The 18,225-nt window shown below is 43.0% G+C and overlaps 1 protein-coding gene across 1 annotated transcript in view; it reads right to left on the minus strand.

The window, feature by feature from the left end:
* Positions 1–18,225, minus strand: part of LOC146205746 (G patch domain-containing protein 1) — a 92,350-nt gene that overhangs the window by 15,568 nt on the left and 58,557 nt on the right. Inside the window, exons 11-13 of the mRNA XM_084590409.1 lie at positions 15,785–15,894; positions 6,911–6,990; positions 1,141–1,570 (exon numbers count right to left, since the gene is read on the minus strand). Coding sequence (XP_084446535.1) covers positions 1,141–1,570; positions 6,911–6,990; positions 15,785–15,894 — 620 coding nt within the window. The remainder of the gene's footprint in view (positions 1–1,140; positions 1,571–6,910; positions 6,991–15,784; positions 15,895–18,225) is intronic.

The raw sequence follows: 18,225 nt of genomic DNA on the forward strand, positions 1-18,225 counted from the left end.
CGATGATGGCTTTGATGTCAAATTTAACTTCAGGTGACATGAGGCACAAAAAAACTGAAATTAAATAACAGCTTTGCCATTTTTATTCACTTAAGTTATTACGTTATTCCGCCTCAAGATCCAGGATAACAATGCATGTACAGTGCTGTGCAAAAGTGGAGAGACCACGCAATCCACTGCAATTGCTTATTATCTATATAAAAAATGCACGCCTGACAAAAGTACTCGGGGAAGCATGAAAGCATATCACAGGGGTTACCATATGCAAATCGTGAAAACAGCCGCTGCACCGTCAGGAAATGCTGGCATGCAGTGTTGTCAACTCGCGTGGTCTCTCCGCATTTGCACAGCGCTGCACATTAATATTATTATGCTTCACATGACTTGTCACATTTCATGGCATAGCCACCCCTCAGCAGTTGAAACCGAAACTGAAACAGTAGAAGAGAAAAAATTAAATTAGGTGTTAGCAAGTGCATGCTTGCCAATATCTTGAGCATTACTACAGAGACCTGGTGCAATGGCTTAGAGGTTATGATGTTCTGTTTCTGAGCCTAAGGTTGCAGGATCAATCCTGATCAAGATGCTGCATTTCGTCTCAGTTAAAATGTGGAGAAGCCCATGTGCTGTGCCATGTCATCACAGGTTAGGAACACCAGGTGGTTGAAATCAATCCAGAGGTTACCACTACACTGGCTTTCATAGCTGATATGTAGCTTGAGATATTAAACCCTGTATACCATACACCATGAAATTATTATAAAGAATGAACACATAAAAAATTTGGTGTCTTTACCCTTAACAGCATCACAATGCTTCTCCCAAGAAGTGGGAGTAGGCTCTTCAACATTTCTGATTTCAACACAGCTTCCAGGTCTGATATCTAAAGCAGCTTGGTTGTGTTAGAACAGGAGTTTTCAAAATGGGTTCTGCAGAACCCTGGAACTCCGTGAACTGCTTCTGTTGGTTCCATGATCTCCCACTCAACTGCAGGAGAATTTCAGTTTTGGCAATGTTGTGTGATGTGGAAAGCAGTACTGTAACAAGTTCAAAGCAGTATTGTGATGAAATCAAATTCTACAATCACAACATGTCACAAAAGACCTAAGGTGCTCCACTTTGAATAAAATAACTATCTACCTGGTCCTGGTGCCTCAGTCGCCATAGAGCAAGGCCCTTTCGGTGGCAACTTGGGGCCATATATGCTACCATCGGGCGTCTCTTTGGGAGGTGATTGCCTCTTTTCCGAGGAAGAGCTGGGCAGTGTACTACTAGTTGCGCTGGAGTGGATGTCTTGCACAAGTTCTTGAGGTGGCCTATGATTAAGCTTTTCAAAGTCCAGGTTGGCAAAGACTCCAAGGGCAGGCCGCTGAGGTCGCTTGACCACCTCAACTGGGCTACTCGGTCCAGAAACCTCTGCTGCAGCTTCCTTTGGTGCTGTTGTTTCTCCTGATGCAGCCTGCACATTTTCAGGTTTCTTGTCTTCATCTTCAGAAGACTCCGAAAAGATGGAGTTGAAGAATTCCAAGGGTGGACGTTCGTCTTCAGATTCACTGCTGAAATCCTTTACCTGAAAGACATGAACATGGCAATGTATATGCAGGGCTGTTATCTGAACATAAGCTAGTTCTTGTGCAAAGATATGGTTGAGGCCAGAAACAACTATAGCATGCATCGTCATAACTAACATAAACGAGTTTTAAAAACAACTGGAATCTTTCTAATTTATGCAGCATTGACTTGCATGCCGCATTTGTTTGATTTCAAGAAAGTAAATGAAATTCCACTGATTACCAGTTTATTCCAATACACTTGCAACATACTCATGGCTTGCATGTGATGCCATTTCTGCCTGCCCCTGGCTGCGGCAGCTATGCTGCCAAACCAGTCATCGTCTATGCTTTGCGCACTGTGCCGTCTGACAGCTGCAGAGATGCTTTCGATTATTTTTCCAACCTTCTGGAAGTGGTACCGCCTTCACAAAGGAGCGAGCTATTCAATACGTGCTATCTAGACTCGTGAGACCGGCGCGCATTCACTATGAAGGAAAGGTGTGAATGTGCAATGGTGTGGACCAGACCCACACATGCTGCAAACGAGAGTTGACACAACGATGGATGTTGCTGTGCTCGCAGACATAATTGCAAGGAGACATTGCGAACTGTCTAGTTTGTTTGTGTAGCTTTGTAATGCTGGAAGAAATAAAAGCCTTTAATTCACTGGAGGCACAACTAATTCATGGACGGATTAGTGAGAAGTCGGTCAGCGATGCCGCTACAAGGTGAAAATGTAGTCCTACTCAAAAAGGTGAGCTAAATTAACCATTCCAGTATCTTTTTAAGTGAACATTGCAGGATAACAACAAGCCCAAGTTAGGACAAGTTAAAAATCAACCAAGTTATCTACAGCAGCCGCAGCATTTCGAGGACAGCAAAATGCACATGTCCGCACGCCAAGATTTCGAAGCACTTCAAATGATGCTACATGGTTGTTTAACAACGTGCTCATATCCACTCCATATGCTGCATCACGTAAAATCCATTTATTATAAGGTGAAAGAAGTAAGCATTTCTGTTGACATTTCTTCAGTAGCTAAATAACACGTTTCATCCGTGACCGCTTTAGCTGGTGTGCATGTGCATTTTGCGAAAGGGCAAAGAGCATGTTTGTGTGCCTGCTGCAACACGAAAACCTTTGTTTTTGCAGGGCAACTACAGTCGTGCCCCGTTAATATGACTCCCGTTAATATGGACGACCCGAATTATGGACAGTTTTTCTGGGGACGAAACCTTTTCAATGTATTTATGCCTCGTTAATATGGAAACTCGCTGTCCGGACAATGAACAGGGGAAGAATGCACGCGCCCCACTTGGGCCCATGCATTTTTGTCTAGTTAATATGGACAGTGCTTGAAAAAAAAGCAGAGGAGTCCGAACGCAAGTTAAAGAAGGGCGCGCCGCCGGCGAACCTACGCGATAGCCGATACGGCGGGATGCCTGAACGAGTCCTGTGGGGTTGCAAAGAACCAAAGCGGGCGTGTCGCCGTTCTAAGGGAGGGGGAGCGCGAGAGCAGAGAAGAACGTACACAGCAAACCGAGGGTCAGCGTAAGAAAGACTCCGAAAGGGGGGAACCAGGAGATTCGAAGTGCCGCCACAGTCGGGAAAACAGCAACATGTGGTTGCAATAAATTCTGCTGAACGTGAACAGAGAGGCCGGTAAAAGCGTAAGAAAGAAATGACAGGAAGAAAGACAAGTGCCTACAGTGGCAATGGGAACTGAAGTTTTCTTTCCCAAAGCGCAATGTGTGTTCCATGAAGCCGTTAACGCTTTTCGGTGAGGGTTAAGACACACTCACAAAGTAGAGCGACAACAGAAACGCTACGACCACGCAACCAGGACCGGGCGTCCCGTCCTGGACGCCCTTCCTTCTCATGCTCCTGGTTTTCGTCACTGTTGCGCTGCAATATACCACATTTCGCACCACAGCGATCCGCATGTCGGCTTCGCCTTGTACGCGCACGCAACCGAGGCGATGTACGAGCACGCAACCGAGACCGGGCGTCCCGTCCTGGACGCGCTTCCCTCTCATGCTCCTGGTTTTCGTCCCTGTTGCGCTGCCGAACTGCCAAACAATGCACACTAGGCGGTCCGTATGTCAGCTTCGCTTTGAGTCAACGATGCGGCCTTGACAAGGTCTGAGCTCTTCGTAGTGGGCTAGCCGTCGTTCTAAACTATACTTCAGCTTGCAGTGTTTGTTTTATGACAACACATAAAAACGGCGCCAAGAAGATGGGATGTTCGATAACCCTCTGCATAGCAGCTTGCCAACTCGACAGAAACAGTACAAGGCAAAAAAAAGAAAGAACCAGAAGAACGAAAAGGCAGAAAGGTTAACTAGGCAAAAAGTGCACAGCATCAGGAGCCTGTAACCCTCAACTTGAGTCTGGCTTTTGGCATGGCGGGAGTTAAACGCAAAAGAATAGAGCTGAACGCAGGTGCGAAGAAATCTGTGAAGATAAGCAGCAAAAGCCATCTCAGTCAATCCAAGCTGCGAGGGACTAGTATCGACAGCTCAGCTGTTTCCTCGCCTCAGGAAAATCTCAAGCAGCTACTTAGCGGCTACTTTGCTCAGTGAAGAGGCCATTTTGGAAGTGGCGGTGAGTAGAGAATCAGACGCTGATTCATCGGCCAGTGAGGAGTTCGTGCTCGAATGTTCGACCAACACAAAGCCCAACATCACGGGTGTCATGGTAAGCGAGTAGCTTCAGACTGCACTACAATTTTTCGAAGACGACAATGGCAAGGATAATGCACTCAAAATTGCCGGTGTTCTGTGAAATTTTGAGTCCAGTGCGCACCGTTATGTACAAAAGCAGTCGTTAATTACAATTCTCCTTTCTCAATAAAATCCTTTTTGTTTTTATTCATGACTCGTTATTATGGATGACTCGCTTTATGGACAGTTTTGGTCGGAAACCAAAGTGTACATATTAACGAAGCAAGACTGTATTCACAAAGGCCCGGCACACACACTTTGAAAGCGCGGGTCTTGTGCAAGGCAGATGGCATGAGTGCTTGTGTACATATTAACGAAGCACGACTGTATTCACAAAGGCCCGGCACACACACTTTGAAAGCGCGGGTCTTGTGCAAGGCAGATGGCATGAGTGCTTGCAGCCCGTTTCGCCTGCATTACAGGAAAGATGCACCTGCATGTTGGAGCTTGGCTTTTTGCTTTCACGTTTTATGCAATATTTAATCCATGATACATGCCAGAAGCTCAAGTTCTGCACACAACTACGCCGTGGTTTCCAGGGTTGAAACTGGGGCTTAAGGCGCGCATGAAACCACCTGCCCTAATTTCTATTGAGCGTCTTAGTATGGTTGCACTGATCTACAATGATCCTCAATATGCGAGACAAGCTTGTATTTGTCGGCTGCTCCTTTCATTCAGAAATCTCGCTATGGTGGGAGCAGCCAAGAATGTCACAGACAACCATTTTGAAGCAGCGGCTGGTCGCAACTAACATGGCATCAGCTGGTGGCGATGGGGAACCTACAGTCCATGGTATGTCAGCATGGCCAACTGATACCTCTAGGCTCTCGGGTGTAACGTCAGTGCAAGCCATGCATTGCTTCTATGTGCACAGTTGTCTGAAAAAGTTCATCGAACAAGGGAGGTGGAGTAGAACTGGATTCCCTTAGTGCCCAGGAGTGCCAAACACAAGTCTCATGCAAGGCTTTCATTTTCACATAAAATCAACTGAATTCTATTCATAGCCACATTACATACATGCTGAAGAGGCACTTTCACAAGGTTAAAAAAAAAAAAATCTCACAACTAAAAAAACAAACAAAAAACAGATGGCTCAAAGAGAGAATACGTGTGGAATGAAAGGTATTTAGAGTGATTTTTTTTTTCATAAAGCAACAAGACGCATTTAGTAAGTAGATATTTAATTAGCAGACAGCATCTTCAGGGTCAGCAACAACTTATATGTAGTAAAGTTTTTTGCCGATCTGAGTGACTTTACTTATAATGGGGTTCTACTGTTTTTGCATCTGCTTGTACACTGCCCTAAATATTTATTGCTGAAAACCAGAAGGAAGTAGTAAAAAAAAAATTGTTTTTTTCTTCATGCCCAGCGTTAGCTTTGCGTATCACACAAATGCTACGGTTTCTGACTAAACTAGTGCATTGTGAAGCAGATTTCATCACACTTTTATCTATTTTAACCCCGCCTAATTTGTCGCACTCCTGGGACCATGCTGCACATCAAGAAATTCTTTGCTTTAGAAAGTTGCCAGTTACAAATTTCTTGTACGAAATTTTCTTCTCAATCTAGGTATGCCTAGGGCAACTGCCTCACAAAAATTCAAAACTGAAAATATTTGTCTTTAGGGAAAAAAGGATGTCCCAACCTGTAACATGAAAGTAGAAATGCAAAAAAACGAGGATCAAGCCTCTTGCCAAATTTTGTTTACTCTGGCAGGCTTTTCAGAAGAACCAAAGAAGAAATCTATCACAGAGAAAAATGTTCTAGAGACATAAGGGTATAATCACAAATATTCATAACATTATTTCAAATAAGCTCAAGTAAGTTTTCATAAACATCAGGCAAGAAATTTTAAAAAATGTGGCTGGAAGTCATGTCTATCCTTATACTCCGTTTCATACATCAAGTGCAACACTGCCAAAGCTACAGCTCTTGTTTGCGCTCTCCGCATTCGCGATGAAAAATAGTGCCTGCTCTTGAGGAGAGTAAATAATAGTTATTTTGTCTGTAAGCTTATTACATCTTACATTTGCCATCAATTTCATAAAGAGCACTTTTTTTAGGGAGAAAGGATCGGATTCGGTGAATTTGTATGCTTTTATGTCATTTTCGTTCGTTTCGCATTTTCGCTGCCCCGCAACCTTGCCAGCTGTGCCACTAGATGGCGCTGGCTGTGCCCTCCACGCTGCGCATCTCTTTTTGAGAAAATGGTTCTTCGGTGCGCATTTTTTCTATAAGATCCGCACTGCGAAGATGTCTAGGCACGTGAAGCAAGTTATTGCAAACGTGTATGCTCGGAATAGAGCCCGTTTCCGCAAGAACCACTCGGCCACAAAACGAGCGTGTAGTGATACGGCTCCATTTTTTTTTCTTGCGGACTACTTGCGTAGTTTTCGCTGCGTTGCACCTGATGTATGAAACGGAGTATAGATATGGCATAATTTTTTTTGCTACTTCTAGCCACACCACAGTGACTATGTCGAGGTGCAAGGCTAGCACAGGTTTTCATGCAGCACTGAATCAGGCATGCAGCAAAACTCATTCAACACAAATGAAGCATTTGGAATAACAGCTATGTATGGCTCAGTAGTTAAGTTGTGACATGACATGTTTTCATCTATAATGGACTCGCCTCTTCTCTGCCAGGCTTACTCTCCATAGGCTGCGACACTTCTGGACTTGAAGCAGCAGGCTTAGAAACCCGCTCAAAGCCTGCGAAAAATTGGGAACGTACATGAAGCCATGCTTTTCACCACAACACATAAAACCCGCCGTGCTGGTGCAGTGGTTAGGGCACTCGACTACTGTGCCCAAGGATGCGGGATCGAATCCTGGCCGTGGCAGCCACTTTTCGATGGAGGCAGAAAGCTAGGTACCCATGTGCTGTACGATGCCAAGAACCCCAGGTGGTCGAAATTTTCACGCCCTCCAATATGGTGCCTCTCATAGCTTGAGCCGCTTTGGGACGTTAAACCCCGTAAACCAACCAATATGCATAAACACTGTGAAAAAGCAATTTCAAAAGCAAACTACAACTGAGACCTAGAAAAAGCTAGAAGTTATGCAAGACCACTGCGAATCCCTCCTTTTGATCGTAACACTGATCAAAGTTTTAAGAGTTACTCAAAGAAGCTACACTGCTTCTATACTCAAACAGGCAGTTATGGCACAGGACGAGCGCTTGTCCTGTGCTACGCGTCCTTCTATTTTGTGTGTTATGTTTTTTAGCGCAATTTTGCCATGGCTTTTGCAGACATTCACCAACTAGACCGACAACAGCTCTTGCTAAAGAATGCACTTCTCTTTTGTGTGTTGTGTTTTTTAGCACAATTTTGCCATGGCTTCTGCAGATGGTTATACCACCATTTTCAAAATAAAACTATAATTGCAGTAGTTACCATGTATAACTGACTAATATGTTGGGTTTCTTTTTTGTATCCAGCGGCAGCTTGGCGGCAGGCCAAACTGCCACTGAATACAAACGTTTCTGCTGTGAAAATGACACCCAAGCTCTTACCGTATTTCTTGAATCTTTGAATCTAAGCCGGTAGTTTTTAAGAACTCTTAAAAACACTTTCTAGTGTTCATAAGGCACTTTTCGGTTAACTTACATTCAAGGACTTATACATATTACTCAGCGTGATTCCACGAGAGATCAAACTGCCCAATTATTTGGTATTTTTGTTTTCCTTGGTTTTTACGTATGCTTTGCTCGTTATATTGAATATATCAATAGTGAAATTATTTTTGTCCTGACGGTTATACATCCGGAAGAAAAAAAATATGAACGATGGCACGGCGCAGGCCGCATTTTCATGCATAGCGCTATGTCTGGATTTTCCAACGACGTCTGAGTGGATTTATGCAAGCCACTAGAAATATAAATTTACGAGTTGAGTGTACAGGTAGTAAGGAGTAACTTAGGGTCATTTCCATCGTTCAGAGTAAGTTAGTGTCTTCTGTAAAAAAATTGAAAAACAACTAAAATACAAAATTAAGCTATATTTTGGAATTTTTTTCCCTGCTCGACTTTAATTCGCAGCGCTTTTAAATCTACGCAGTTATTAGGTACGTATGTAATAAACAATTGTACTGATTGTCATTGCTAGCGAGCGAAGGCAAGCATAACAAATACAATGCCAAATATTGAATATTTAACTATAGCACTTCTTTTCAAAAATAAGATGGAAAAAAAAGCCATCGTCGATTTTTCTCAAAGTTTTATAGGAAGTGCTCAGGAGATAAGCTGGCAAGAATATAGAAAAACATGCTGCATTATATTGTTTCTAATCAAGATATGCTAGCCCAAACATCACTTTTCAAAAGTCGGCAAAAGAACCCAAATGACGGTCACTAGGCAGATACTACGCCGTCGCCTGCATTAAATTTTGCCTCAAATGCTATGGCAGACATTTTTTTTCTGTATACGGCAATATTTTATCATAGGCCATCATTTATCTTTGAGTTGAACACGATGGGAGGGGGGGGGGGGGGGTGCTGCTATCGCCGAATGTGAATATCCGCCTTGGACAAGTGTCGTAGGAATGTACACAGAAAAAACATTTAGCACGTCTCAGGCAATCTTTTCTGAATAAAAGCCTGGGACATCGCAATACGTAACGAAATTTAAAACAGCAAGTAATTCAAAAGCGCCCACTACGTGCTCCACGTAGAAGCCTGGGCCAAGAAAAACAATTCAGCAAACTTTGACAGTGTACTATTGTTACTCAGAACGACGAAAGATTTCATTAAGAAACGCTAGAGTATGAAAGCTTCCAATTCAGCAGACCAGATAGAATTGGCCGAGATATCAAAGCTAATCAATAAGCGCAAGGTGGCCGATATAAGGAAGTATAACATGGATAAAATTGAGCATGCTGTAAAGAATGGGGGAAGCCTCAAAGCGGTAAAGAAGAAATTGGGCATAGGCAAAAACCAGATGTATGCGATAAGGGACAAGGCGGGCAACGTCATCACGAATATGGAGAAGATAGTCAAAGTAGCCGAGGAGTTCTATACAGACCTCTACAGTTGCCAAAGTAGTCAGGACCGTAATGAGATTGCCTTTAGGGAAAAACGGACGTTCCATCAGTGACGAAGGACGAGGTCAAGAAAGCATTAGAAACTATGAAAAGGGGGAAATCAGCTGGAGAAGATCAGATAACTACAGATTTGTTGAAGGACGGGGGGGATATTGTGCTAGAAAAACTGGCCACCCTCTATACGCAGTGCCTGGTGTCATCAACGGTACCGGAACCATGGAAGCATGCAAACATTATCCTCATTCATAAGAAAGGGGACTCTAAGGACCTTAAAAATTACAGACCAATCAGCTTACTGTCTGTTACGTATAAGGTATTTACTAAGGTAATCGCTAATAGAATCAGGACAACCTTAGACTGCAATCAATCAAAGGATCAAGCAGGTTTTCGGAAACGGTACTCTCCTATCGATCATATTTATACCATCAACCAGGTGATAGAAAAATGCTCAGAATATAACCAGCCCTTATACATAGCATTGATTATGAAAAAGCATTTGACTCAGTAGAAACCTCGGCGGTGATGCAGGCATTGCGAAATCAGGGGGTAGACGAGCCGTACGTGAAAGTGCTGGAAGATATATATAGTGGCTGCACAGCAACCATAGTTCTGCATAAAGAAAGTAACAAAATTCCCATAAAGAAAGGTGTTAGGCAAGGAGACACAATCTCCCCAGTACTATTCACAGCTTGCTTAGAGGAAGTATTCAGAGACTTGGAATGGGAGCAGTTAGGGATAAGGGTAGATGGAGAATACCTCAGTAATCTGCGATTTGCTGATGACATTGCCTTGCTAAGCAACTCGGGGGATGAACTGCAAATAATGATTGATGACCTATATAGGAAAAGTAGAAAGGTAGGCTTGAAAATCAATATGCAGAAGACTAAGTAAGGTAATGTTCAACAGCCTCGGAAAGGAACAGCAGTTTGCATTAGGTTGCGAAGTACTGGAAGTAGTAAGCGAATATGTCTACTTAAGACAGGTAGTAACCACAAATCCAGACCATGAAAGGGAAATAACAAGAAGAATAAGATTGGGATGGAGCGCATTTGGCAAGCACTCGCAGATTATGACTAGCAGCTTACCGGTATCGCTCAAAAGGAAAGTATACAACAGGTGCATCATATCTGTACTCACCTATGGGGCTGAAACGTGGAGGCTAACCAAGAGGGTTCTTACTTAAGTTGAGGACAACTCAGAGGGCTATGGAACGAAAAATGGTATGGGTAACATTAAGAGATAGGAAGCGTGAGAGAAATAACTCAAGTTACCGACACTCTAGCGGAAATTAAGAAGAAGAAATGGACATGGGCAGGACATGTAGTGCGAAGAGAGGATAACCGATGGTCGCTTAGGGTAACAAACTGGATTCCAAGTGAAGGAAAGCGTACCAGGGGGCGGCAGAAAGTTAGGTCGGTGGATGAGGTTAAGAAGTTTGCAGGGTTCAAGTGGATGCAGCTAGCACAGAACCGGGTTGTGGAGAAATATGGGAGAGGCCTTCGTCCTGCAGTGGGTATAGTCGGACTGATGATGACGATTGTTACTCAACATTCAATAGTCACAACCGTTGACCAGCTTAAGGGCAAGTGTTTTAAAATCTTCACTAAGTGTGTCGTGTGCCTTCGCAAAGCAGAACATATTTAAATTATCGTTATAAATGTGCGTACCAAGTCCAACTCCACCCCTTCGCCACATTTATGCATTGATAGAGCTCTGCATTACTTCAGATCGGAAAAGGCTGTCGTGTATTCATACATGTCGCTTCTTCCTCTGCATTTTCTCGTTGATGTAGTCACACAAACTGGACTGCCTATACAGCTGGGGTGTAAGGTAGTTCTCGGTCGGTTTAATTGGCAAACCACACACCGTATCAGATCCCATCACCAGTGCATTCGGCCAGCTCCTGTGATTGCAAGCGCCACCTGTAAGTTGATTTTTTTTTTTTTTTTTTTGCTACACAACCACTATCCGGAGCAAAGTACTTTTATAGGCAGTGTTTTTAGGAGTATAATACAAATGAAGTGCCTCAAGGAAAAGTGCTTGTCGTATTTGTATAGAATTTTCACTCTTGCAGACGATAAAGGGAGCGTAAGCATATGCATTGATTGCAGACGGTACATCCGCTCGCAGACCCCTATATTTTAGAGGCCCTCCATCTCGGCGCAGACGAGTGTGAGAACCGCCACAAATTTCTTGCGAGTCTATTATGGGTGACCGCACAAAGGCACCTTGAATGCTGTGTTTTTAAGCTGCCAAGTAAGTCCCATTACTTCGCAATACAGTGGTGACGGATTATTTTGTGTGGACTATCTTAAGATATATAAAAGGAAAATTCCATTTCAGAGGAATTTTCGCTCAGTGCAAGATATTGACAGGAGTTTCTTGGTTAATATTTTGCCACCAGCTACGGGTCTAATTTCGAATAATGACCAATTCTGTCAACGGTTTAGAGAAATGCTGTCCACTGCTGAAATAACGGAGGAATGCATATCTGAAGAGGAAGAGCACTACCGGTTTGAACATTTGTCTGATGCCTTGTCTCCCATGGATCTGCACAGAAGATGCTCAGCAAAGAGAAGGCACAGTACAACAGATGAAAACGTTACTTCCAAAAAGAACGCTCCTTTCAATACACCCACTGCCAACAAGAATGGTTGCGAAACGTTAAAATGATAAGTGCGTAAACTGCATCAAATGGCTCAAAAAATTTGAAACAAGCCTACGATTCTGTCTCGCCTTATCAGGAGCGTCACCGCCTCTTGACCCTGTTGCCAATGAATCTTGGACTTAGAAAGATCCAAGCAAGCTTTCCAAAATTGGCCAAGTACATGCTTTACAAGCCTTGAAGGTGGCGGGAGAAGCACGGGGTGTGGTGCGTTCCTGACCCGTACGAAATACACCGATTGAGCCCTGGCGAAGTGCAGGCTTCTGAGGACCACTATACAAAAGATGAGTATGGCTGTTCTCGACAGCGCCCGAACAAAAAAGACGTTATATGTGCTCTTGTAGACGGAAGTAAAGAACACATTCCCAAATGGTTTATGACACGTACAGTCCAAGAAGCATACCGCATATTCAAAGAAGCTAACCCTGATAACACCATGGGGCTTTCGAAGTTTTATTCCCTTCGGCCGTGGTGGGTTTTGCTTTCGCCTCAGCAAGAAGTCTGCTTGTGCGTTTACTGTGCGAATGCCTCTCTTTGCCATTCTGCACTGCAAAGAATAATGGGGGATGCCTACACACTTGATGAATTGGAAGCCTTATGTCTATGCAGCTCACCGTCGGAGAAATGTTGGTTGGGTGATTGCGAGATGTGTCCGAAAAAAGACTGCTTAAATTTAACAACACTAGGAGTACCTGAAGAAATCGGAATTACGTACGCTGTAAAAAAAAACGGCCTCTTGAAAAAGATAGCACAGAAGAGTGCATTTGTGCAAGAGCTTTCTACGTTGATTAGCTATTCGATTCCACATGAATACATCAAGAAGACTCAAGCTCGACCTATACATGACTCAAAGCAATGTGAAAAGCCGGGGTAAGTCATGTTGCACTTCGACTTTGCAGAGAACTGGGCTGCAGTAGTACCCAACGAGGTACAATCATACCACTGGCACAAAAAGCAAGTAAGTCAAACCCAGTTATATCGAACCCGGATATATCGAATTTTGGTTATATCGAATTCACGGAATTCGATATAACCAATATAACCCCCCCCCCCCCAAGTTATTTCAAAACAAATATCAACTGTACGAATTCTGGAAAAAGGATTATATCTCCATAATGTGGTTGTTCTCTGCCACAGGACATGGTAAAAACACCTGCGACTGCGTTGGCGGATTAGTGAAATACCAGGCGTCTCTAATGAACCTTAGAGCAGACAGCACCACTGTGATAACATCTGCATCTGAAATAGTCTCAACTTATCCGGAAGTCTGAATAACGTGTGATGATCCTTGCACCTGTAGACGAATTTCAGCAATTTCGTGAGCACAGAAAAAAATGAGTGGAAAAACTTGCCACCTGTGACGGGAATATATGCTTTTAAAGCGAAGATTTTAAAACCCTTGTCCTTAAGCTGGTCAACGGTTGTGACTATTGAATGTTGAGTAACAATAGTACACTCAAAATTTGCTCAATTGTTTTTCTTTGGCCCAGGCTTCTACGTGGAGCACGTAGTGGGCACTTTTGAATTACTTGCCGTTTTAAATTTCGTTACGTATTGCGATGAGATTGCCTGAGACGTACTAACGTTTTTTTCTGTGTGCATTCCTACGACACTTGTCCAAGACACTCGGCGGTAGCAGCACCCCCCCTCTCCCATTGTGTTCAACTCAAAGATAAATGTTGGCCTATGATAAAATATTGCCGCATACAGAGAAAAAATATCTGCCATAGCATCTGAAGCAAAATTTAAAGCAGGCGACGGCGTAGTATCTGCCTAGCGACCGTCATTTGGGTTCTTTTTCCGACTCTTGAAAAGTGACAAGTTTGAGCTAGCATACCTTGATTAGAAACAATATAATGCAACATGTTTTTCTATATTCTTGCCGGCATATTTCCTAAGCATTTCCTGTAAAACTTTGAGAAAAATCGGCGATGGGGTTTTTTTCTATATAATTTTTGAAAGAAGTCCTTTAGTTAAAAATTCAATATTTGGCATTGTATTTGTTATGCTTGCCTTCACTCGCTAGCAATGAAAATCAGTACAATTGTTTATTACTACGTACCTAATAACTGCGTAGATTTAAAAATTCCAAAATTTAGCTGTTTTTTTCAATTTTTTTACAGAAAACACTAACTTACTCCAAACGGCGGAAACAACCCTACATTACTCCTTACCACCTGTACATTCAACTCATAAATTTATATTCCTAGTTGCTTGCATAAATCCACTCAGACGTCGTTGCAAAATCCAGACATAGCGCTATGCACGAAAATGCCGCCTGCGCCGTGACATCGTTCATATTTTTTTCTCCAGATGTATTACCGTCGGGACAAAAATAATTTTACTATTGATAAATTCAATATCATGCGCAAAGCATGCGTAAAAACGAAGGAAAACAAAAATACAAAATAATTGGGCAGTTTGATCTCTCGTAGAATCGCCCCTCATCATATACAACAAAAACCCGCTTAAAATTTAACAACAGCACAACACTTCAGCTATTACTACTTAGAGCAGTAGCCAATGAAAATATTTGAAAGTATGGCTGCGACTTTACACAGAAGGAACTTCATGGTTCATGATTCTTTGTCCTGCCACATGATCTGAAAGCCTGCGCAAAGTGCATGAACAGCACTTGGAAGACCGCGAGGAGCGCGTGTAAAGGGTTTGCACAAAAAAAGGCCGTTTGTGTTTTGTTAGTGTTGTTCTCAATACTCTCGTTTTTCAGTCCGCTCACTTTTGAGGACAGTTTTTTTTTTTTTTTTTTTTCCTTAGCCTCAGCTTTTGGGTGTCAACTTAGATTCGAGTAGATACCGCAACTAATGGGAACCATCAACGCAAGACCCGCCGGGGTGGCGCAGTGGTTACGGCGTTCGACTACTGTTCCCAAGGACGCGGGATCGAATCCCGGCCTCGACGGCAGCTTTTCGATGGAGGCGAAAAGCAAGGCGCCTGTGTGCTGTACGATGTCAGTGCACGTTAAAGAACCCCAGGTGGTCGAAATTTCCAGAGTCCTCCACTACGGCATCTCTCATAGCCTAAGGCGCTTTGGGACGTTAAACCCCACGAACCAAACCAAACCACCAATGCAAGAGTACACCAAAAACACTGGAAGGATACTGAAGTCTCAAACTGCATTTGCGTTGTCGAGAGGTATATAGAGGTATATATAGTAATGTTCCTCCAGGACCCTCCCACGCACACACACACTTTCGACCCCTACCCCGCCACTTAGTACAGCAAAGTACCTTGGGCCCCTGTTTAAAATGAATCAAAAAATCAGAACATATTAAGGAAGCAAGGAAGTTATTGCATTCCATTCCTCACACATAGAGGTGCGCGAGTGCTATTACCTGACAGTTTTTGTTGGTGGACTCAGACTTTATAAGGATCACAAGCTTATGTACACTCAGTTTTGTATGAGCATAGCTGAAAAGCTCAGAAAAGAATTTATTTCCTAAATTTATGACAAATAAGCCTAAATTCCGACTATTCCCCATAACAGCAGAGCACTTTGAAACTTCATTTTCTTGTGTCTCATGACCACTGAGAACATCATGCCATTGCACATGTAGTGTAGAGGCTGACACAAATAAATACCCAACCTTTTTATTATGACATGAACACAAGTCACAAGACATGAATGTTCAGAATTATAAAAACTATGACTAACACACAATATCAACCGCTCATAGGAAGTTTCTCCACATAAATTAGTCACTGCTTACGTCTAGATAGTAGAGATGTAATGAAATGACAACACTTGCAATTTTTAAACGATCAGAGCATAAAGCCATACCTTCACTGTGATCAGGTGCTTCGCTGGATTCTTCTTTGTTGGATGGAGTCAAAAAATTGAAAACAGCATGTTTATCAACTGCGACAGTCGCCAGACCAATTTTTCCACAGCTGCAAGAAAAAGTATTCACCAAAGATGCAAAAATTAGTTGACTGCAGTTGACAGCACTTAACAGTAAACTTTAATCATAATAATACATAAAGTTCCCCTCAGAAATAAAAAATAAAAATTACTGACATGAAGTGATTAATATACAGGTGATAAGCTTGACATTGGAATTACACTGAATAAAGCAGAAAGCAAAGTAACAGTGCTCTGCTGCCTATTTATTAGATATTTAAACAAATGTTCCAAGTACACGTGTTCTGAAATGGATGTTTCTTTCAACACAGAACACCAGCAAAACAGCCTCAAGCACGCTTTAACATATCTTGGTGTGTTACAGTGAAGTAAGTGCTACTAACACTATGCATTTATTTCGACCCTCCACTATACAGGGTGTCCAAGCAGATTTTAGCCAAGGGTTAAAAAATGAAACATTTGAGGTAGGCCAGAGAAACCACCTGTATACAGCTGCCAGCCATCTGGCACACCACAGAAAATTTGTTATTTTGCAATTAGCTAATTAGTAATTAAGATATTTTTTTCTTATTTACTAACTATTGCCTTTAGACAATAAATTGATTTGCAGGGTTGGAAAGCACCTTCCAAAACCCCCATTCCATTTATTTCCGATAAAGAAAGCTTCATGTGTATCGTTTTCCAAGCTCTAGAGAAAGCCCGCAAAATATATAAAATATCATGTGAGTGGCGCATTCGTGCACCATGATTGTGCTGCTCTCAACCTGGGTTTCAGTGAACGAAATCAACTGCGGCCGTGGCTCCACAGCCCCGTTGCAGCGGCAGGCTGATATGTCTGCGGTGGTATCTTCATCCACCTCAGGCAGTCGGCACACGTGACGGTGCAAGTCGCAGTGAGCTCACCACACTGGCTGCAACCATCGCCAACATATCAGCATACCGCTGGGACTAGGGTGTCCAGTCACGGCCGCAGCTAATTTCATTCACTCAAACCACGATTGAAAGCAGCACAATCGTGGCGCACGAATGCGTTAGTCATGTGATATTTTTTTTGTATTTTGCGGGCTTTCTTTAGTGCTTCGAAAAACAATACACGTGAGGCTTTCTTTATCGGAAATAAATGGAATGGGGGTTTCAGAAGGTGCTCTCCAGCATAGCCCATTACATTTACTGTCTAAAGGAAATACTTAGTAAATTAGAAAACTAATTAACTAATAAGAATTAACTAAGAAAACTAAGAAGAATTTAGAAAAGAAAACTAACTTATTTACCAATTAGTTAATTGTAAAACAAAAAATTGCCTGTGGTGCGCCAGATGACTGGCAGCTGTATAAAAGTGGTTTCTCTAGCCTATCTCAAATGTCTTGTCTTTTAACCCTTCGCTAAAATTAGCTTGGACACCCTGTATATATCAAGAACTGGCTTGCATCAGCCAGTTGACGCATGTGACATGTCAGATGATTCATTCACACACACACAGCCTTTGTGCTGGAGTCCCCCCCTTAGTCCTCCACACAACGTGCACTGAGCTCACACTCGAGCCCACCACGACAATGCGGATCACACTCGCGCACCAACACACACCCACATGCCCGACATGCCGTCTCTCCCAGTCAGTGTTGCCAGCCTTCCTCTGTCTCCAGCCACCCCTCTGTGTCCCTGATGGTGCCACATGCACTGGACCTTATAGATGAATACAAGTTGCAATGAGCGCGCTGTGCTTTGAAGGTGGGATAAAGAGGACCAACCTTCAGGGACTAAAATGAGAGGAGCTTTATCTATCAGTTGTAACCAAAAGAAGAAAATATAGTCGTGTCTGATGGCTTGGTTTCCGCTGGCGAAAACACCAGATATAGGCCTACCGCTGCAATAGCACTGTTGGCTTGCAGCGCCAGCTGATTTCATTTTCTCACACCATGGTTGAGAGTCACGGCGTGCAAATGTGCTAGTCACTTCGTTTCTTTTGTATTTCACCAACTCTCTTTGATGCTGGGAATAAAGATACATGTAAAGACTTCCTTATCACAAATACCATATATTTCCAATTACAGTAGAATCTCGATGATACGAATTCCAAGGGAGCACGCAAAATATTCGTATCATCCCGAATTCGTATGATCCAAAACAAGTCAACTTTCACATGGGAACGAATTGAAAATGAACTAAACTTTATTATGGCGAACTACTTGCGGCCGAAAAAGTCCGTAATGCTTGTCTGCACTTTTTTGCTATTGATGGCATAGACAAGCTCCGCCTGAAAGGCATAAAACCGTGCCGTGGTTTCGTCGCTCACGCTGCCGGCACTTACGGTGCGGCGCATAACGTCCAAAGCGTGAAGAGTATCTGCTGTTGACGGCGGC

Source organism: Amblyomma maculatum, chromosome 1, assembly GCF_055883805.1.
Source record: "Amblyomma maculatum isolate TAMU_Amacu chromosome 1, ASM5588380v1, whole genome shotgun sequence".
In the NCBI taxonomy this organism is placed as follows: Eukaryota; Metazoa; Arthropoda; class Arachnida; order Ixodida; family Ixodidae; genus Amblyomma; species Amblyomma maculatum.